At 45.6% G+C, this 21,868-nt stretch overlaps 1 protein-coding gene across 2 annotated transcripts in view; it reads left to right on the top strand.

Moving 5' to 3' along the window:
- Positions 1-21,408, top strand: part of Ephb1 (EPH receptor B1) — a 429,402-nt gene extending 407,994 nt beyond the window's left edge. Inside the window, exons 13-16 of one of the 2 annotated variants that reach the window (XM_031343409.1) lie at positions 6,226-6,375; positions 14,086-14,279; positions 15,944-16,099; positions 19,933-21,408. In XM_031343409.1, coding sequence (XP_031199269.1) covers positions 6,226-6,375; positions 14,086-14,279; positions 15,944-16,099; positions 19,933-20,041 — 609 coding nt within the window. In that variant the 3' untranslated portion in view covers positions 20,042-21,408. The remainder of the gene's footprint in view (positions 1-6,225; positions 6,376-14,085; positions 14,280-15,943; positions 16,100-19,932) is intronic. The other variant, XM_031343410.1, reaches the window with a different exon arrangement.
- The last annotated feature ends 460 nt before the right edge of the window (positions 21,409-21,868 follow it).

Below are 21,868 nucleotides of genomic sequence, written 5' to 3'. Positions count from 1 at the left end.
TCACATAGATGTGCTCTGAAGACAGGGGCCATCTGCGTGCCAACTTGTCTACCCAGCACTGCGCAGAGCTGCTTTTATGGGTGGCTACTTCTCCCAGGCTGGTCAACTACAATCAGAATGCTCACTGCCCCAAGGGGTGGGTCCAATCTGCCCACTCCAGAGTGACTCTTGACATGCAAGGCAAACTTGCCCTCTGTTTCCTTTTCAGCATCTTAAGAGCTTGTTAGATTCATCAGGGCATTGACAAATACCTGTTATGCACGCGCAGCCGCCTGCTATGTCACCTATTGCAGACATTGCTCACCAGGGCTCACACCCCTTTCTGTGGTCTCGGGGACCACTCATGTCGACATATTAGATCCACCTACCCATGATTCTAATCTAACTCAGATTCCTGTTAAAACTACTAACCTTGAGCATCACTCCTGGGAATTCTACATAAGTGACAGTATCAAGGACGGTTAGCGCAATGAAGACATCCCCTGAGTGACTGCTGTCGGTAGACAAGCATGAGCATTCTTGGGCTGGACCACCTAGCTATGCAGAGCAGTGTTGGCTGTCTTGGCTGAAGCTGACACCTAGATCTTAGGACTCTGCTGTGTGCTAGGAAAGAGCCCTCCATGGTGTGGACTGTGGCTGGGACCTGATAGACAGCACAGAATAAATATTACTGGGGCCCAAGATTAATTAAGAGGCTTTGATATAAGGTGTCAGCAGTACCCCTCATCCTCAAGTCTTACCACTGTCTAATAGCAATATCTCATAAGACTTTTCCACCAAAGAGCTTGGCGCAGTGACTTTAAATAGCTGCCTAACACCGCTGTGTGTAATCCATGTAGTCCATGCATTAACCTCCTGCAGTTGCTATAAAGAAAGTAAAATAATCCAGCATTATTATTATTATTATCGCATATATTACATCCAGACTAGTTTTTCCTCCCTTCCCTCACCCCAACCTCTCCTTCCTACTTCCTGCCTCCTCCAGACCCAACCCCCTTTTGCCTCTCTTTAGAAAAAGCAGGCCTCCCAGGGACATCAACCAAACACAGTATAATAAGCTACAGTAACACCAGACACATACCATCACATCAAGGCTGGAAGAGGGAACCCGGTAGGAGGAAAGGGATCCCACAAATAGACAAAAGAGTTAGGGATAGCCCATGCTCCCACTATTAGGATCCCCACAAGAACACCAAGCTATTCAGTCAGAACATATATGTAGAGGAACTAGATCAGACCCCAGCAGGCTCCCTGATCTCTGTGAGTTCCCATAAGTCCCTATCAGTTGATTTTGTGGGTTGTAATCTGGTTCTAAATAACAGAAATTCAGTTTTTCGATTCTGGAGGTCATGAGCCAGAGGCTCCTCCTTAGTTAAGGCCACAGAACAGACTCTCTTTTGTTTTTCATTCCTAGAAGTCACCTGTCTGCTATGTAGACTCACCACTTGCGTCTCCACCTCAGGTCTTCAGAGGATGGTTACCCCTTAGTGATGTCATAGCTTGCATGACATTCTTATAAGGAAGCCAGTATTACGTTTAGGGCAAGTTTCCAATACAGGATGACTACATCTTCACTTGATTATATCCTCCAGAATCCAAATGGCACAATAACAGGTTAGAAGATGGGTATATCTCCTTGTGGGTGACATAATCCAACTCATAACTCTTAGTAGATTCTTTAATGATAACAATAGCATGCTCAATGGGTTATATGCCTGGCCCATCAAAATTCCAACATATTTTCTATATTATAAACCTTTTGGAGCAGTGGGCTTATGAAATTCAGACCCACCGTGCAACACTCTTAGTCATAAACCTATCACTTCCAAATTTTGAGAGGTGCCTGAACCATGATTCAGGTATTTTGTGAATAAGTCTATGGTCTCTGTAGTCAGTATACTTTAGTGCCTGGATTCCTGCATAATCCCACAGAGACTTTGTCTCATAGAATATGGTGGAGAGAGACATCATGACCATGCCAGACTTGTGGAAGATCTCTAAGATGAGTTCTCAGCAGGGGGCTGAGTCCTGAGACCAGTGCTTGGTCTAGGAAAGCTGCCCTTCCTAATAGGGTGGGTTAGAGCAGAAGGCTGTGCACTGTACCCATCCTCACCGTGACAAAACAACATACTGACTGGGTGGCTGCAGAGATAAACTTTTCTTCTTGAGATAGGAATTGAGTCTCATTGCTGCTATGTCCCCTGTACCCTGCTGGGGACAGAATGGGTACTGTATAGAGGACCGTTCTGTGGGGTCTAGTTGGAGGAAGTTGGTCCCTATAAGTTGTTTCTTACCCTGGCCCCTTCTTGTGTGCCTCTCTGTCGCCATGATAAGAGTTGTTTAGCTCCGCCTCTCACCACCAAGATGGATTACCACCTCTCAAACTGCAAGCCAAAATAAAGGATTCCTCTGGGAACTTATTTCTGTCAGGCACTTGATCACAGCAAAGATGGGCAGGAGTAATATATCATTGCCCGTAGAGTGTGGACCTGTGCCCTCAGCATGTCTCAGGGAAGAGATGTAGGATGCTGTGCAAAGCCTGATCCAGAGCAAGGGCCTCTTCAGTCTTTCTCTTTCCACAAGGATGTTGATTCCTTCCTACTGAACCTCCATATTCTTCAGCACACCAAGAATTCCTTTCTATGTTACCTAACACCCAGCAGAGAAAGTCATTGTTTCTCTGTGCCCCTTCTTAAAACCTACATTGGAAAGTAAGGGACCCTTACGACACTTTGCAGACATGTGGATGGACTGGCCTTGGCTTCAGGTCCAGATTTCCTCTTCGAGGAACAAGACTTTCTTGGCTTGCTGCAATGTCATCCACTTCCTGTTCTTCAGTCCCCTCATGGGGCTGGTCAGCATCCTCTAACCTAATAGATTTCCTGTCATATAACCAGAGACAAGTTAAGTAATCATGACTGTCACTGTAATTACCATTGAGCATGAAAAGACAACACCGCCGGTGTGGTACATAAAGACAGAAGAGAAATTTAAAATCCTTGTGAGGAAAGATACCAACCCCTTGCTCCCCTGACTCTGTGTTTCCCTTTGTTCTGCCCCAGAGGTCAGTGCACCCCTGGCTTCTCAACCGAGAGGAGCTGGCCATGACAAGTTGTCACTTCCTTGCCCAGGGTGGCTCTTCTGGAAGGCCCAGCCACCTGCTGAGATGGAGGGAGTGGTGATGACAGGCCAAGCTCCATGTTCAGTGAGGCCCAGCAGTGCAAGGTGGCAGAAGGGCTTGAGGCTGCCCGCCAGTGGGCCTGGCACTGCCACTTTACATGCAAGAGCTCAACAGCTCAACAGCTGTTGCTGACAGCCCCTGGGGTCTGCTCCAGACTTGGCAGAGGAGGACACTTCCAGACTCCCAAATCATCTCTTTGAAATTCAGAACTACACCTTCATCCCTCACCTATCCACAACAAACACACACAAAAGATAAGCAAGCCCTAAGTCCCTTTACTTATGGACTTTCTCTACCTAGTCTTCTCTGTCTCTGCCTATCTGTCTGTCTGCCTCTCTCTCTCTCTCTCTCTCTCTCTCTCTCTCTCTCTCTCTCTCTCTCTTTCTCTCTGTGTGTGTGTGTCAGACACACACACACCCTCCTGTTCTCTCTTACCGCACTTAACTCAGGTGTTGTCCACACTGTGTTTGAGGTGGGGTCTGTTATTGGCTTCAAGCCCATCAAGTGGGCTAGGCTGGCTGACCATGAGCCCCAAGCATATGCCTGTGTCCAGCATTGGGATTACAAGCGCAGGCCACCACCTCTGGCCTTCTTTATATTGGTTCTGGGGATCAAACTTAGGTCCCCTTGGTTTCGAGTGGAGCACTTTACTGACTAAGCGATCTCCATGACCCAGCTCAAGTATTTTGGAAAAGCGAAAGCTCTTTCCCTTTGGAGAAGTTGGTCTATCTCAAGATATGGCAACAATCTCTCCTTCAAGGACACAGAGCAAGGCTCTCTGAGCTACCACCCACTGACATTTATGTGTTTGGCAGTTACTGGTTCATCCGATGATTCCACCTCTCTTCTCTACTGTGGTGCCATATTGCTAAAGCCAGTGAATGCATCTGTGTTCTGGGGGATTGTGAGGACAGAGCATCCCTTGCAGGGAAGCCTCAGACTGCCCTCCAGGTATTTGTCATGTTTCTGGCATTTGAGCTGAGGACATCTCCCACCACAAAAGCCTGCCAGAATCCACTGGGGAAATCAGGACTGTCTTCCTTGCAGAAAGTTGGACATGAGCCGGGGGAGGGAGGTCTGGGCCAGGTGGCCTTTATTTTTCCCAGCTAGGAGAGGAAGCCAGATAAAAATGCACTGTGCTGCTTACCATTGCTTCTCCCTCATCCTGTGGATTAACCATGTGTACACTTAACAGGCATTTTTGTTGAACTCCGCTATAGATGTCAGTGATTTGAATGGGTTGTAAGAGTGTTCAATATAAAAGGTGGCCTACAGCTGAAGCATGAATCCCGGGGGGAAAGAAGATAGGATCTATTGCCCCTTGGTGTAGATTCCATTGTGTTTCCCTTAGTTTCAGGGACTGTGGAGTGGTTCCCTGTCCAGGCACAGAACAGTGCCGTGTGGTGAGATGTGGTATTTAGCATGAGGGGTGGAAAAAGAAGGTCACACATGTCCTAAAGAGTGATGTGTTTGGGTGGCAGCTTTGACACAGATCACATGAACACATAAAGTCAGTGTAGGTGTGTGTGCTGGACAAGCCAAGCTGCTTTGCTTTCTGTCTTACCCTTACCACTCTCTGTTTCCTTCTGAGGAATCACTGGCCTTAGCTAGGCTGGACTGCTTTAGCCCTTTCCTGAGTTCTGTCTGGATCTCCCTTCAGCAGCAAGTTTGTCTAGTCAATGACTTACTCTCTAGAGCTGAGCACGATAGAAACAGTACTTAGCACACAGTGAGAACAGTAGTTAATACACGGGCAGTGGGCCATCAGATGTCCATGAATAGTAGCCCCTTATTACACAGGATGACCAGGCTGTCCAGGATCCCAGAGGGGTTAGCTACTTTCCCTGGTCACATAGGTAGAAAAGACTAGCACTTGTGTCAAAACTAGTGCCCCCACAGCTAACCTTTGTCCTCACCCTCCTCCTTTTTTCAAGTGCGTTAACTACATTGTGAGTTTGTTTCCTGGTCTGCCTCCCCATTATCCCATAAACATTGATAGCAGTTTGTAGCCTCACTGGGTGGGCTCTTCTCTGAGACTCCAGATCCTCCTCTAACAGGGCCCGACAAATACAGGAGTGGTTTGCTCATTCACTGACTAAGTAATGGCTAAGATGATTCTAGCTCTTAGGCTAGCATTGCTGGCCTTATATCAGAAATGATATAAGGGCCAAACACTGAACCAAGTTAGATACATCCAAATGATGCTCAAGACAGAAAGGAGAAAACAAAACCAAAACAAAACAGGATCTCCAATCTCATAGATCCTGGCCTCTTCTGAAGGGTAGCTGGGGTGAACACCATACAAACAGGCCAAGGGCTCCTCACACCCAGTGCAACCCATGGCTGTAAGCAGGACAAGAACGTGGAGCTAGGAAAACCTTTCCTTAGAAATGGAGCACAGTTTGAGCAGCCACAGAGATGTAGCTGGTGTTACTTCTCAGAGTCCCCAGAGAGTGTGCCCCATGGCTCCTCAGTATTCATTGCATTTCCGTGGGAAGTTGTGTCATTTGGAAAGAGACCTTACTGGGATATGTCCAATCAAGATCAAGTCGCAATCACCTCTAATTGATGTGGGTGCCCATGCAAGTATACCTTATGCTATGAGCACCAAGACCTCTGTTTAACCTGGACACCAAACCTGTGGTGTTTGCATTTATGTGACACAATGACAACCACAGCTTACATCTCCAGTAGCCAACCTGTTGTGGTTCTAGTGAGTTTAGAATGGTTTTGCTCTCTCCTCCCAACACTTTACCAGCACTGATGGTAAAATCAATGCAGGGTATCAGGGTGGAATGGTGAAATCTCATCACTGCCAATCCCCTTCATGTGTGGAATCTCTATGAGGCTACTATAGGCCCTGCTGGTCTCCCCATAGCTTCTCTAAGTAGACTACTGTCAACATTTATTGCTTGTTGGTCAAGGAATTTCTTGGCTGTCCTGATTTACAAGCTGGGGCAGTGCAGGGTATGGTATAGAAGAAGATGCATGCCTATTTTTCCTTTTACTTTTATGAACTGACTTGGTTTGGTTTCATCTTCTAGGGAGGGAAGATCCCTGTGAGATGGACAGCTCCAGAGGCCATCGCCTACCGCAAGTTTACATCAGCCAGCGATGTCTGGAGCTACGGGATTGTCATGTGGGAAGTAATGTCATTTGGAGAGAGACCTTACTGGGATATGTCCAATCAAGATGTAAGTATCAGCCACGTCCAGTTGATGTGAACATCCATCCAAGTATACCTCATGCCATGAGTGCCAAGGCTTCCTCTTTTCTAACCTGGGATAAGAACCTCATGACCCTGAACTTTAAATCAATCAGGGACACAGAGGCACATTTGCCATGGATATCTGAAGGGACCAGAGAGCCCTGCATGGAACACATCAGTGCTATCAACCACAAAGTCTATAAAGGCAGTAAGATTTTTCTGATTAGCCATGAGCCATGACTAGACCCTACCTAAACTAAGCAAGAAACTCTACAGCAATTCCCAACCAATGTGTCATCTTTCTTTCTCATGTATGTAATGTGGATCAGAGGCAGGATTGGTCTGAAAGTCATGGCCTGAGACCACATCCTGCTCTACCCATGACAGTTGTGTTGGTCCAAGCAAGTTACATTCCCAAGACATTGCCATCAGCTTAAAGAGAGGAAATATAAGGAGCCTTTCTTCCCCAAGAAAGCCTTAGTGAACCTGTGCTACTATCAGCAAAGAGGGCACTAAGAACGGTTCCCAAAGGTGGTAAACTTCAGGCTGACTGCAGGAGAAGGACCCTGTCTATGGAGGTGGGGAGGTCATCAATCTCCCTCCAGGCCGCGCCCTCCCTGAAGACGGTGAGAATGGGAAGGAAGAAGCCATCAAAGACACTACAAGTAGAGGCATTTTTAGAGATTTCTTCCTGGATGGGAAGTTTGCTTCATAGTAAAGAGTAACTAAAGCTTTAGGATGCTTTGAGTCCAACGAGATGCCAATCAAAACCCTTGCCTGGAGTTTAATGCCACTTTTGTCCTGGGCTACCCCCCTAGACCACTCCTCTTCTGTTTCCAGTACCCACTGTGTCTCATCTTTCCACCTTCATGGGGGCAGTTCTTAATCTTTCCAAGGTTCTTACCTGGAAGAGACAGGGCTATCCCCAGTGTAGAACCAACGTGCTCAGCCCCTACAATCACACTGTAAGCGCATCCATGCCTGGGTGACCTTGGAGGTGTTCCTCGGTTTGTGAAAACTGCCCTCAGCCGGTCTTCATGGATTTTCTCTGAAGACTGAGAAAGGCGGTAGTTTTCCGGTGAAATTATGAGAAGAAGATCTGGGGTGACTGTGGGACAGTACTTGGTGCTGGTGTATGCAGGGTGCTCTAGTTCAGAGCAGATGAGATGACTGCATCTTTAACCGGGCCCTGATGGCAACCATGTGGTGTCCAAGTCCTCTATTATCTATGATTAGCCACGCCTCGCCTCTGCTCCTGTAGTGTGTCCAATCAGTAAGCGATGGAGCAGACAGCAACTCAGCTGCTTTTATGAAATCGCCCGCACACATCTTCCATCTACAGTGTCTAAGTGAGACATGCTAGCCAGACAGTGCAGACCCATCTTGTCCCCACCCAGAGATCCTCATCTGAGAAAGACCAATTCAGCTCACCTAGAATGGACAGGCGAGATTTGACACTTAAGATATTCTCAGGCAAGGCTTTCACTTGTGTGAAAACAAATAGAATGTCTGGCACTGGGTTTCAAGAATCCCCAAAACATTCATTCAACACAGTCCATGTACTAATGGTAACTAAGCCTTGTACTTGCTGATTCCATTCTTGAGGGGTTTACAGTCCAGTGGCATACACTGAGGTTTGGGGAGCATTTAGGAGGAGGGAGAAGGCTTCCTGGATATTTGATGTTTGAGTGGAGACATAGAAGAAATGTGAACATCTGCACAGTAGTCAGAAATTCTCATTTTTCTTGTATTTTTCCCAAATACAGTCCCTAAGCCTCGTCCCAAGTGCAGTTCTCTTCCTAACAGGAACAGGAGGTGACATCATGCTCATTTAGAAATCCCCTGGGACCTGGCCTGGGAGAGAGACAGGAGAAGCTCCCAGCAGCTGGGCTGCAGTCACACTCATCAGAAAGCATAGAGGTGGTGGCTGTGAAGGATTTTACAGATGACAATTGAAAAGGCTTTAAGGAAGAGAATTGCAGAGGCAAGTCGGAGTGCTGGTAATTGGGCTTCTGGAGCCCAGGAAGGTCTTTGAACATGTACAGAGAGTTTGTCAGCCAGAGAGAGCAACTTGGAACTTCTGCTGCTTAGATCTGATTGACAGAGATAATGAGAGTGGCAGTGTCTGTGGAGAGGAGCTGCGGCTTCATTGAAACATCAGAGCTCAACTTAACCCACTCTGCCCTGGTTCCTCCAGTGCTCCGTGCTCCTCCACTTCACTCTCCCTAGTTCAGGGTCAAGTAGATACCACCTGCCTCCAGCTCACTAATGGGAAATGCTAATTCAGGGACAGCCAAGAACTCAACCCAAAATTTGAGGGAGGGACTTTGCTCGCCTTCTAGAGATGCTAGAATCACCTCCTGTAATACTTGTAAACACTTGGAATTTTCTACGGGTTCCTGGATCTAATCCAGCCACATCCCCCACAACTCCCCCCCCACCAGCCCCCCCCCTCCCCCGCCACACACACATACACCGTCTCTGGGCTCATGTGAACACAAGAAGTCACTCTCCTATCTCAGCATTTTGGTTTGGCCCTAGGATGTTTACTTATTATTATTTTTATTATTTATTTCATTTATATGAATACACTGTAGCTGTCTTCAGACATGCCAGAAGAGTTGTGAGCCACCATGTAGTTACTGGGAATTGAACTCAGGACCTCTGGAAGAACAGTCAGTGTTCTTAACTACTGAGCCATCTCTCCAATCCCAGATGTTTACTTATACTGGACTTTGGGGGATATTCAAAAGAGTTACAGCAGCCTATGCAGCGAGCTCAGGTTAACTTGCCTGGATTGCTTCTCATGCCTACCCCAACACCTCCCTCTTCCTTTCCCTTTGAAGTGTCATCTGATCTTGCTCTAATATCTGCACCCCCTCTCTTTGTTTTTCTTTGAGAGGCAGAGTTTCTCTGTATAGCCCTGGCTATCCTGGAACTGGCATTGTAGACCAGGCTGGCCTCAAATGTCACTCATCTCAATATTCATAAACCTCACCCTACTATGAACCAAGGAAGGGACCTAGAATTCGTCCCAACTGATCTTCACTCCCACTAGGCAGGATACCCTGGGCCCTGGGCCCTGGCCTTAGGCTAAGTCTTTCCATAAAATCCAAATGTGGTCACTGGTATCACAATCCGATGTCTTGACTAAAAGTGTTTCTCCATACCTTCTCCTCCCCACTCTCCATATCTGTGAGGCAGGTGTGACAAGGAATGTTCTCAAAGTCCTAATAGAGCTCTAACATTGTCTTTGATTTAATAATATTTTTATAATAGCCATGAGTGTTATGCAACTCTAAAATTGAGAAAAGTTCTAGATCCTTAAAAAGAGAATAAATATCTCCCAAGTGAAATCATGTCAAAGATGAGGACCAGCAGGTAAGAGCTTCCAAAACCCCAGTGGATGATCAAGGCATTTTTTTTTTCCCTTTGAGGTTGAAAGTTGTGTTAGTCAGCCTTCCATTTCTATAACAAAACACCTGAGAAAAATATTTTAAAAGAGAAAAAAGGGGTTGTTTTTGTTTTTGTTTTGTTTTTGTTTTTTAAAGACATCATTCACAGTTGGCTGATTTCATAGTTTTCAGGACTCTGTGAGATGGGACATCAGGGTGGTGGGGCCTGTTGCAGAGGAAGATGGCCATCAATTAGCAGAGTCAGGAAGCAAAAAGGAAGAGGAAAAGAAGGCAGGTTGCCAATACCTATTCAACAGCATGGCTTCAGTGATGTTTTCTCAAGCTAGGTCACACTTCTGAAGGTCACACCTTGAACTCATGGCCTTGGCAGACATATCTAAATCATCAGAGTGTTACAGTTTGAGTGTGAAGTCCCCGTCATAGGTTCAGGTTTGAACCCTCACACTTGGTTTCCAGCTGGAGATGCTATTTTTGGAGAGTGTGGAACCTTTAGGAGCTGAGGTCTAGACAGAGGAAGCAGCTCACTGGCAAAGAGGCCTTGAGGATGATAGGCAACTCCCTTGTGGCCCAAGCTCTCTGCATCCTAGGTGGCGCCAAGTAACAGATGGCCTTGACCTCTGTCATGCCTGTCCAGACACAGTAGAACATAACTCCATGAACCTTTGAGCCAAAATAGTTCCTCCCTGCCACTCATAGCCATGAGAAATGTAACTAGTACAAAGGATAGAGACGTTAGAAGTATCAGTGCTTGGGTATCAGCTGGATAATAGCAACGGGTCATCTAGAAGAAATAGCTGATGGAGTGAAGTTGCTCATAAACAGGAATATGAGAAGAGTTCCCATGGTTGTCCTTTATAGAAAAAGGTAAGACATGGGGTAAGGTCACAAGGTGTCCTTACTGTGTTCTTGATGATCTCCAACACTACCTTTCTGCTCTTCCCAAATGGCAGTATCAGCTCCCTACCTGCAGGTAAACTGTCCATGAGAGAAAAGGTGTCGTGATAAGTCCCTCCATGCAACGAGGACTTTTCTGTCAGTCATCTGTGTGGTGCTTAGCATGCACCCCTTCACTGTGTCATCTGGTCTTTCAAGCAACCTACTGTGCAGTTTATAGTCCATTGATCATCTTTAGACTTCATAGATTAAAAACAAGTAGAATTTGCACCCAGGATCCACTCTCTCATACCTCCAATCCCTAGGGAGTACTGTCCACCAACACAGCCACTCTGCTCCTGGCTGACCTTTCTGAGGAGCAAGAGCTAGTGATATCTCGATATCCTCTTCAAAAGAAGGTTAGCATGCCAAACAAATAGAGGAGATGCCAAAGCAGACACTGGGGCAGTTATCAACAAGGTAGCACTGCTTAGGTCTAAAGCTCATGGATAGAAGAGTTGGCACATGCATAGGTGGCCCCCATCCTCTTGATGCCCTATCTGGGTTGCTTGGGTCTTGCACCAGTGTTTCTCAGCACTGTTACTCTGAAATAGGGAAGGGAGTTGATTTGCTTATGGGAAAAATTAGTTTGTAAAGCAGTGCCAGGAGTTTAGGGGAAATGCTAATGCCTTCTGCTGCCTTGCATAGAGGATTTTGGAATCCCTAAACCCCTTGAGACTGGGGACTTGGACTCTAGCCCCTCCTGCTGGCCTTATCGAGCTTGGCCTTAAGTGACCCAGACAAAGCTCCTCTGAGCACTCAGTGGACAATCCGACTTGTTTCCACCATGTTTGGAGACTCGGTCTGGTTGCTTGGAAGGAGTTAGAAAAGGGCGGATGTCAATGAGCCAGGTTAATGGGAACAATGCCCAGTGGCTGGTTCTCATGGATTCCTTAGCTTAGCTCGACCCTGCTTCAGCCCATGAATATCTCAAGAGCCATAGCTGAGTGCTGTGGCCTCTAGGGTTAGATTACAGGAGCTGCCCCTCAGACACCTTAAAGGCAGCTATCCTGTGTGTTTTAGCTGCAGGCTATCACTGTATGTCTCACGAACAGTATTTCATTGATTATCTCTTCATTTCCTCATGGGAAAAATGTAGCCACAGTGTCCTCCAAAGAGGGTAGAATGGAATTTGACTGACAGCACTGGGAAGGAGATAAAAATTAGTCAGTGCAGTCCACTCTTCCAAAGAGAATGTTCCCAGTCACTCATCATTTTATATAGTAGTGATACTAATGTAAAGCATATGTTCATTTTTCACTGTATGAATGGAAAAATAATACACTTATTATCTCTAATAACCTCAGTTAATATTATCTCATGTCCTATGGACCATCCATACAAATTGCACAAATCTAAGCTGATTGAGGATGTTCATGTTTTGACCAATTTACAAGGTCAGAAAGAAAAGAATAATCGTTGAAATGAATCTGATTTTTTTTGGAAGTTGAGGTAAAAATATACCAGAAAATTATAGAACTCCAAATAATTTCCTTTGTTGTTTAAGGTGCTTCACCTGTTTAATATAAAATCAATTCACAATTATTACAAATAATAAAATACAAACAAGCAAGAAGAAAAATATAAAGAGCACTCATGTTCCTCCCTGCCCAGAGTGACAGCAATGTGCCCCACAGTGTGTATCTAGTCAAGGTCCCTGTGTATGTGTGTGTGTGGGGGGGGTGCTACTGGGCTCTGTTTTGCTATGACATTGTTTTTTATGAAAGCATGGCTATGCTGTATGGTTACACATCCTACCCTTGTGCCTGCCTGTGTAGTGTATGTGAGGTCATTTCCACTTCAATGGCTACACCACTTTAAAGGCTGGTTAGATTCTAGCTTTCTGTGGTTCTTTGAGTGTGCCCTTATACAATCATATGCTTAGAACTTGGGTCATTTATGATTTTTTTCTAATACAAAAAGTGAAGAGCAGGCACAATTGACTTACATGGTTTGAGAACTAAGAAGTACAGTGTTGGGGCTGGAGAGATGGCTCAGCAGTTCAGAGCACTGACTGCTCTTCTAGAGGTCCTTAGTTCAATTCCCAGCAACCACTTGGTGGCTCACAACCTTCTGTAATAAGATCTGATGCTCTCTTCTGACATGCAGATGTATATGCATCAGAGGACTCATACATTAAATAAGTAATTAAAAAAAAACCTGCAGTGTGAAAATACACAAAATCTGAAAAGTAAGCTTCCAAAAGGTTCCAAAACATTTACAAAGTTCTTTTTTAGCAGAGGTAGTGAAAACCACCCCTACTGGATTAGAGGTGTTCACTCACTTTGTGAGCCCATCTTGCTCTGAGGGAAGCTGTTACTGCACCTTTTCAGATTGTGTCTCTGGAGGCTTAGGGCAGCCTTGCACTGGAAGCATCTGAGGGGTCCAGGCACGGAGTGGGGCTTTCTGGTTCATCTTCTTCCTTCCTTTTCCCTTAGGACTGAGAAAAAAAGAGGCCATCTCAGGCTTTTGGAGCATCCTTTATGAATAGCTAGGTTTTCACCTAACATCTGCCACTGTTGTGATTTGATCTCCATGTCTTCTGTTTTCTTTGGTTTGTAGATAGTCTTTTTAAATAAGCTCAGGCTAGCCCAGAACTTGGAATCCTCCTACCTCAGCCTTTAAAGGGCTTGATTTACAAACGTTTGCATACCATGTTTAGCTCCTATGTCATGTGTGTGTGTATATGTGTGTGTGTGTGTATGTGTGTGTGTGTGTGCGCGTGTACACATAGCAGTGCCGGTGCCTTCAGAGGTCAAAAACATTGGCTCTCTCTAAAGCTAGAGTTCTGGAGTTAGAGGCTACTATGAGCTGCACAATGTTGGAGCTGGGTGCAGTACACACTCTTTACCACCAACCTATCTCTCTAGCTCCACCTACTCATTTTTAAAAAGCTATTTACAGTTTTTATTTGTATTTATGTATGTTGGTTGTTTGTGTACGTACCACGGGCAGGAAGTACCAGAAGAGTCTAGAAGAGGGGAATTGGAAAATGTTGTGAGCTGCCTGATGTGGCCACTGGCAACCAATCCTGGGTCTTCCATAAGATCAGCAAGTGCTCTTCAAATGAGCCATCTGACCCCCTTATTCTTAAATAAATATTAACAGAGACCCAGTTGTCTCAGCCCCTACACCAAGTGCAGGAGACCCAAAGGGACAAGATCTGGTCTTGTCTTCTTAGGTAGGGGAGGCAAGATCTCAGAAAATCCTATGACAGGAAATACATCGTGACCAATGAGAGCACCTGAGTCAACCTGGCTGGAGAACACCCATCTTTCAGGCTAATATTCTAATGACTAGCTAGTAGGACATTTCCTAATCACAGTAATATTTTTGTACCAATCCAGGTCATCAATGCCATCGAGCAGGACTACCGGCTGCCCCCTCCTATGGACTGCCCAGCTGCTCTGCACCAGCTCATGCTGGACTGTTGGCAGAAGGACCGCAATAGCCGGCCCCGTTTTGCAGAGATCGTCAACACCCTGGACAAGATGATCCGGAACCCAGCTAGTCTCAAGGCTGTGGCAACCATCACCGCTGTGTGAGTCTAGCTGAGCAGGATAATGCCCTGATGTGGTTCTCACAGGATAATGCCTCACAGGATGTGGTTGGCGGTTCTCTCTCACAGCCAGGGCAGGGCTGACAGCTTTCGTTCTGTCCAGGACCAAGTTGGAGTGGCACAAATTGTTCACCAATAGAAGACATTCCCAGATTTTTGCCTTCTTTGTATCCTCCGCATCTGTAAAATATATTCCATTGTGGATAGATATGCTGAGACCTGGTCTGGTTTCTACCATCTACTGGCAGACAGTGGACTCAGCACCGGGTTCTGTGTTAGTGGACTGTATCTAATATGACCAGTGATGTACTATTTCTAGATCCTTGTTTCTAAGGAGGCATCTTTTTGTTAACTGCACTGGTTGTTTAGGCTTGGGGTTTGGGCCAACATTTAGATAGGCTAAGGCTCTCATTCCTGTGGGACGAAGAAATAGAATGCAGATTCATTCGATATGAATGGATGCACAAAATAGCTGGCAGCTGCATCTGCTGTGATTTCCTTAGATATATTTGCATTAATTCATTTTTTAATTTCTCTTTTCAACCAAAATGTAGTAGGTAACAAGAGGCCAGTCTGCATACTCAGTGCTGGTACTAGTTAGGATGTACTTCTTGCCATTGTGGAGTTTAAAATAATTTAGGAACAGGTAATGATCATGATTGGATCAGTTGATCTTTTTTTTTTTTTTTTTTTTTAAAGTAAGATTGAAATTTTAATGGCTGATGTGGCAGAGTCCTATACAGAACACCCAGAGTACATGCCTGTAGTTGCACCAGAGAGGCATCTGGTGGTGCTATTGCAGATGAGACATGAAGGGCCAGAGTGTGTTGACCAGATGACCATGGAGATGGAGACAAAGGGCAAGTGCCCAGCCTGTGAAGAGAGTTAGAGGCTTAGGGCCAGCCAGATGCTAAGCATGAAGTTGTAGAAGCTGGTTAGGTGAGAAGATACATGGCTGCTCAGCATGCATTGGGTGTATCAGGCATTTATGTTGACTTTCAGAACAATGAACACCTGTTGAAGGGCTTGTCCTGTCAGGGTTGAGGAGAGAGCTTTGGGTATGATAAGCGTACCTGGCCATAGTGTGGACCCTGTAAAGGAGAAGGCAAGAATCACAAAGGAAAGGAAGTGTCTCAAAGCAGGCAGTGGACACACAGAGATACAGGGCGTAAACTCTCATGGCCTAGAGGGAGACTGGATGTGAAGCTAGAATGACATCAAGAGCGCTGGTGTGAATATGGCTGGCTCAGTTATCTGTGCAACTAACTACCTTGAGTCTATTCAGCAAAGTACAGCTGTTGCTGGGTGGCTATTCCACTCTGTGCTTTTCAAATAGCAGGGAAAAGAAAAACGGTTGCCAGGAGATTTATCGAGGTTGTGGTGAATCGTACGTATCTTTTACAGGACCACATCTTTGGGTGGGGAGTCACCCAGATTTCAGTTGATAAAGGAGTCACTGGTTCCCCTTCCCCTTCTACTGAATACTAATACCAATCAGTTTGTGTTGTTGACTGACCTGTGATAATACCCAAAAATAAAAGACTGGCCCCACCGCTTTGGAGATGGTGCCAGGAGAGAAGGGAGGGGTCAGCTTGGAGTGTCACCTCTCTGCAGCAGTGGGGTCACCTGTTTCTCTGTCTCGCCAGGCCTTCCCAACCCCTGCTTGACCGCTCTATCCCAGACTTCACGGCCTTTACCACCGTGGATGACTGGCTAAGTGCCATCAAAATGGTCCAGTACAGGGACAGCTTCCTCACCGCTGGCTTCACCTCCCTGCAGCTGGTCACCCAGATGACATCAGAGTAAGTGATGAGACTATCCTTTGTCCAGCCCAGAACAGGGAGTTAAGCCGTTTCCCTGTTGCTGAAGATGATGTGGGTGAATGAGCCTTCTCTGTGTAGACCAGCCTCATGGGGCTAGACTTTGGTACGGTGAAAGAGGCAGAACTGGGGGGTACTGGTAGAACGCTATTCTGGACCTCAGGTGAGAGTTCCTCAGAGTCATCCCATATGTGATTTGTCCAATCACCAAGGCTCTTCCCCATTTAAGGTTATAGACTCAGCCCATAGAAGAGAGCATCCAGATGGGAAGGGAGGATACAGCAGCCAGCACTGGCGACTGAGTTCCAAGCAGAGTACTGCACCAATCCAGCAATTACCGAGCTGTGTGGAGCATCATCCTCACACTTGGACAACCCTTGTAAATACACACACACATTTCCATCTCCCTCACCACCACCCCCTCCCTCCATGAGCACATTATTTACCAGTCTGCTCCTCCCGCAAGAGTGTCGAGGAATACACAAAGTAAAATTATTCAAATAAGGTGAGAACTAGACAGTTTCCTAAAGATCCATGTGGTCCATTATTTCCCCTAGAATGTTCCGAGCGAGCAGCATCAGCCGTGGGAAATGTTAATAGGCTCTCCTTGGGAAAGAGGTCCCACGGTCAAATAAATTTGGGAAATGCTGCACACTTTATCACCCTTGTGGAGATTTCACTGTTCATATTAGCATTATAAAGGCCATTAGAAATCCTGAAATAAAGAATCCCATTTCAAATTATTAAATACCATAGAACCATAGTTTTGAGGGACAGAATTTTATGGAACTGCAGTTTGGGAAATATTTATCTAGTTCCAATCTTTCTATTCAGCAGATTCTAAAATAGTATGATACACGAGGTAAGATGGGACCCAAAGCTACTTTTCTGGCTGCTGGTTCAATTTACATCTACCTCAGGGCCCAAAGGAGTCCCAGCCTTCACTGGTCACTGGAATAGTCTGGGAATCTTTAAGAAGAACCGAAGCCTTAGCCTGGGGATGAAGCTTTGCCAGTAGCATGCTTGCCTAACAGGACTCAAGCCGGGGGTTCATCCTCCAGCACTGTGTAAACTGGAGATAGTGGTGCTTGTCGGGGAGGTATTGGGATCAGAAACTCAAGGTTATTTTCAGTTACCCTATTGAGTTCCAGGCCAGCCTGGGCTACAAAATACCAAAGTACTGATGCCACCTGCAGGCTTCTGCTTAATTGTTATGAGTCAGAAAACCAGGGGATTTCAGTGTTCCTCTGGTGATTCTGCTGTGTGACAGAAATGAGGGAACACAGAAAAGACCAGGTTCAGAGTTTGCTTTTTGTCTTCTATATTCAAAGAGGTTCAAATAATCCAAGCCAGGAAATGAAACCTTCCTTACACACACACACACACACACACACACACACACACACACACACACACACACACACAAAGAGGAAGCACCCCAGCTACAGTATGTTCTGATAGCATCAGAGTGGATTCTGGTGGCCTATACCAGAGGACTGCTCACAAATGTTAACGGATCACCTGTTATATCTTAGGCACAGTACTGGACTTTGGGGGATTTTTTTGGGGGGGGGTCAGGCCACTTGCTACATCCAGGAGAAAATGGTGGAGACCCACTCCTAGCTTCTCACCACAATGCAGACAGACAGATTCCAGACACTGACTGCTTCCAGCCTACACCTGGAGTCACGCTCTATCACTGTGAGGTGTACTTTTATTATAAATGATAGAGTCTGGTTTTTTTTCTCCAGGGCGATGGTTTAAATGTGCATCTCCATTCGAATCCAGGAAATAGCAGTACATGTTTTTATAAAAGCCCATTTCCTGGTGATGCCTAAAAAGGACAGCCCTATCCACTTTAAATGATTGCCAATCGTACAGCACAAAACTTAAAGAAATAAAGTTTAAAACAAACCAGCCCGCCCCCCGCCACCCCCCGTCCTGCAGAGCCCAGAAAGATGCCCTAGGTGATCAGAAACCCTAAGGACCTGTTTACAGGGTCAGGGCTACTCTAGTCTACCCACTCTCATCTGCCAGAGTCTTTTTATGACTTTAGCATATTTCTCCCCCTTCACTCCATGACTGAGTCAAATAAAGCTGTTCCTCCAGTCTGGGAAAAGTCACAGAAAAAGGAACAAGGAGAAAATTAAAAGGAAAGTTAAACTGAAAATTAAGGGATTTAGTTCAAAGTAAAACACAGCCACACAGTACCGACCGGAGCGATTCAGTTCGTTCCTTGAGAGATGAGAGATGGGGTAAGAAAGAAAATGAGCAACTGGATAAAATAGATGGCAGGGCAATTTGTGAATTCAAAATTCATGCATGCTTCCCTGAAGCAGCTGCAGCCTTAGAGAGATTGACTACAGCTAACATGGGATGAGAGAGGGGCTTGAGGGCCAAAGGGCCAGGGAGCTTGGAAAAAAATAAACAGAACCATAGGAAAGTTTGAAAGGAGGCCCATTACGGAGGCTGGGAACCAGGTGCTCTTGGATTTGAATCCCACTTCTCTCTGCTTACCTGCTCTGTGATATCCAGTGCATTGCTTGTTTGAATGACACTTGTCTTGTCTGAGAAGGCAGATGTAAGAATAGTGCCTATGCTGTTGGTTTGTAGAGAGACAAATGGAATCGTGTGCTCTAACAAGCACACGTTTGGCCCATCACCTACCCATAGGAAAACCGATTGCTGCTGCACTTAATATTTGTGAGTCTGCAGTAGTCTCTCAGTGATTAAGAAACACATCCCTGCAGGATGGTGTACGGCCCAGTACTCTATGCTGTTATCAGCTAAGGAAAGATGCACGGGTCTCCTTGAGGTCACATTTAAGTCGTGAACTTATTCAGATTAATTCTCACACCTCGCAGATGAATCCGATCTGAACCTCTATCCCAGCCATATTCCTTGGCTTCCTCCTTGGGCAGATATTTTAAAGTTATTTTAAGATCACCCTTCTTAAAAATGCATGGCATTAAAATTCAAACAGAGTCAGAGATTGGAAGCTCAGAGGGAAACATCAGAAGACCAGGCAAGCCCCACAGCTTTTCAACCTCAGTGGGTGTTCACTAATTTAGGCAGAAAGCTCCACAGAATAACCAAAGCTCCAGAGAGCATCCACTTGGAGAGTCAGACATGGAGGAGAGGAAAACTCCAGTCCACCCAAGGGTCATGGCCACTAGGGGGGCGCTGCTTCTGGATCCTCAAATGAGGAATAAGGCATAGCTCACACAGATTGTGATGAGAAGGAGGGGTGAGGGCTACTGCACAGAAAAAAATGAATTTAAATATGATAATATTATAGGTGAGTGCTGGGAAGAGAGACCTGTGCTTGCTTAGCAAGCATGAGGACCTGAGCTTATCTCCAGATCACTGTAAAAGATGCTGAGTGAGGTGGGCTTATAATCCTAGTACAGGGGAGGTGGAGACAGGTTGATCCCTTAACCTCATTGGCTAGCCAGACTGTCCTAATAAGCACGTCCCAGGTCAGCAAGAGATGATGTTGTAAAAACACAAAAAAACCAAGATGTATGATAGATAACTAAGGAATAACACTCAAAGCTGGCCTCTTCATATACACGTGCATATATGTGTGTACACGACACTCTCACTAGAGACTCAACACACAAACATATACAAAATAAATGACGATATGTAGCCACATTATCCATAAATACTTGGGCTAATTTAACTTAAGATTCTGGGATTTTTAGTGCATTTTTTCTGCCTACCCTACTGTTTTCAGGAATGTGCCTTTGGCGATGAGTTGGAGCTATGAAAAGCTGTCCTAACTCTCACATTGTCTTCTTTTTCCCTTCTAGAGACCTCCTGAGAATAGGGGTCACTTTGGCAGGTCATCAGAAGAAGATTCTGAGCAGCATCCACTCAATGAGGGTCCAGATGAACCAGCCACCATCAGTAATGGCATGAGAACTCAGTGTTCATAGGGGAGGAGAGGAATGAAAAGGACCAGGGTCAAAGGAGAACCAGAGGTTGACCACTGTGGAATGTGCCAGAAAGATCAGCTTCTTGGCTGAGAAACAACTTCCCATCTGTGAAGAATGAACTGGACCTGTTGCCCACGGGTGACCACCGTTTCTCGGCAACGGAAGTGTGTAGATGCCATGGGAAACCAAACACAGAGTTAATGATAAAGACAGAGAAAGGTGATGCTAAACAGAAGCGAAGCTGAAACCGTATGCATTGGGAACCAAGGTGAACTCAGTTCCCATCCGAGAGGGATTGGAGTTACCTGTCTGCAGGAAGAAAGGAAGGAGGTGGAGGGAAGAGACAGAAGTCCAGGCCGAGCCATGCTCTCCCTCACCAATGACATTCTTTTCTTTTCTCCTTTCTTACTCCTCCCTCAGAGCCCCTCCTCCCTCCCCCACATCCATTTCCCTTTGCTCATGACTCATGTAGGGAAGCTTCTTCAAATAAAACCCAGCTCCTGAGTCTCCAGATGTCGTCTGTCAGTTGCCAAAGGACTTTGCTGACCACTACTGCATGGGGATCCAACCAATTCAATTAATGTCTTCATATTGAAGAAGAGATGTACCTTCAATTGAAAACCTTGTTTTTCTTTTGTTTGCATTTTCTGCAAAAAGGAAAAAAAAACGAAACCACAAATTGGAAAAAAAAAAAAACAAATAGAAAAACCTGTTTCCGTGTGCAAACGCACACGTATGTGTGTCTGCGTTATAAAATGACTGTGCTTGTTCGTGACAGATGCAAACAAGAAAAAAGAATGGGGAAAGGTTTTTTTGGCCCTGGGAGGTCTCAAGGGGCTGGAATATGCTGTTGGCCTGGCTTTCTGCTTGGCCCACTGGGAAGAGAAAAGGGGGAGGTATCAAGTAAATGAAAGAAAAACAAAGTCTCTGAAGAGTCTGCAAATTAAGACAGGAAACAGGTGAGTGGTTTGAATTGGATGCAGTGTGGGCCGTTCCAGAATGATGCTGACTGAAGAGGTATTCTTTGATAAGATCTGAAGGAGAGGGAAAGGATTTCTGGAGAATGTTCTCCCACATCCCTGGAACCAGCGATTTGAAAGGCGGCGAGGGAGAACTCTTTCTTGCCTGGCCCGTGGACTGGCTGAAGCCGCGTGGCGTGGAGGAATGAGGAATGTTTCTGTCCTGTCTGCGTTTCTCTTTGCATTCCTTCCTGTACCTCATTGTTCATTGTTTGATTCGCTTTTGTAAATTCCACCTAACATTGAAATATTTTTAATTTCTCCTTTTACCTTAATCTCCTTGCTAATTTTATCTGTCTAATTAAAAAGAGCGGAAGCATGTCTGGGTTTACGTAAGATGTCATCAGAGTGTGTCCCTGGACCCTGGTCTTAGCTCACACACTGTACTGAGAAGTTTACATCCAAACTCTAGACTGCTTGCTATTGTTACGTCTATAAATGTGCAGCTAGAGAGATAGGAGGTCTTAGCAGGAGCCTTGGCTCCAGACTTGACATATAACTTTGGATAATGAGAGCATTTTCCTCTAGGCCTGGGTAACTGATTTGGGAGTATCTTAGTTTCATCTCTGCGGTTTGTGATCAAATTACTGTGGCAAAAGCAGCCCAAGGGAGAAGAGGTTTCCTTGACTCACAGTTCTAGGTGAGAGTGCATTATGGCAAACAAGACAAAACATCAGGAACTTGAAGCATCTAGTCAATCTAGTCACATCACGTCACATCACATCACATCACATCACATCACATCACATCCACAGTTGAGAGGAGAGAGAGAGAGAGAGAGAGAGAGAGAG

This window comes from Mastomys coucha, unplaced genomic scaffold (genome assembly GCF_008632895.1).
Source record: "Mastomys coucha isolate ucsf_1 unplaced genomic scaffold, UCSF_Mcou_1 pScaffold23, whole genome shotgun sequence".
NCBI classification, from domain to species: Eukaryota; Metazoa; Chordata; class Mammalia; order Rodentia; family Muridae; genus Mastomys; species Mastomys coucha.
This window is presented reverse-complemented; position numbering and strand designations above follow the sequence as displayed.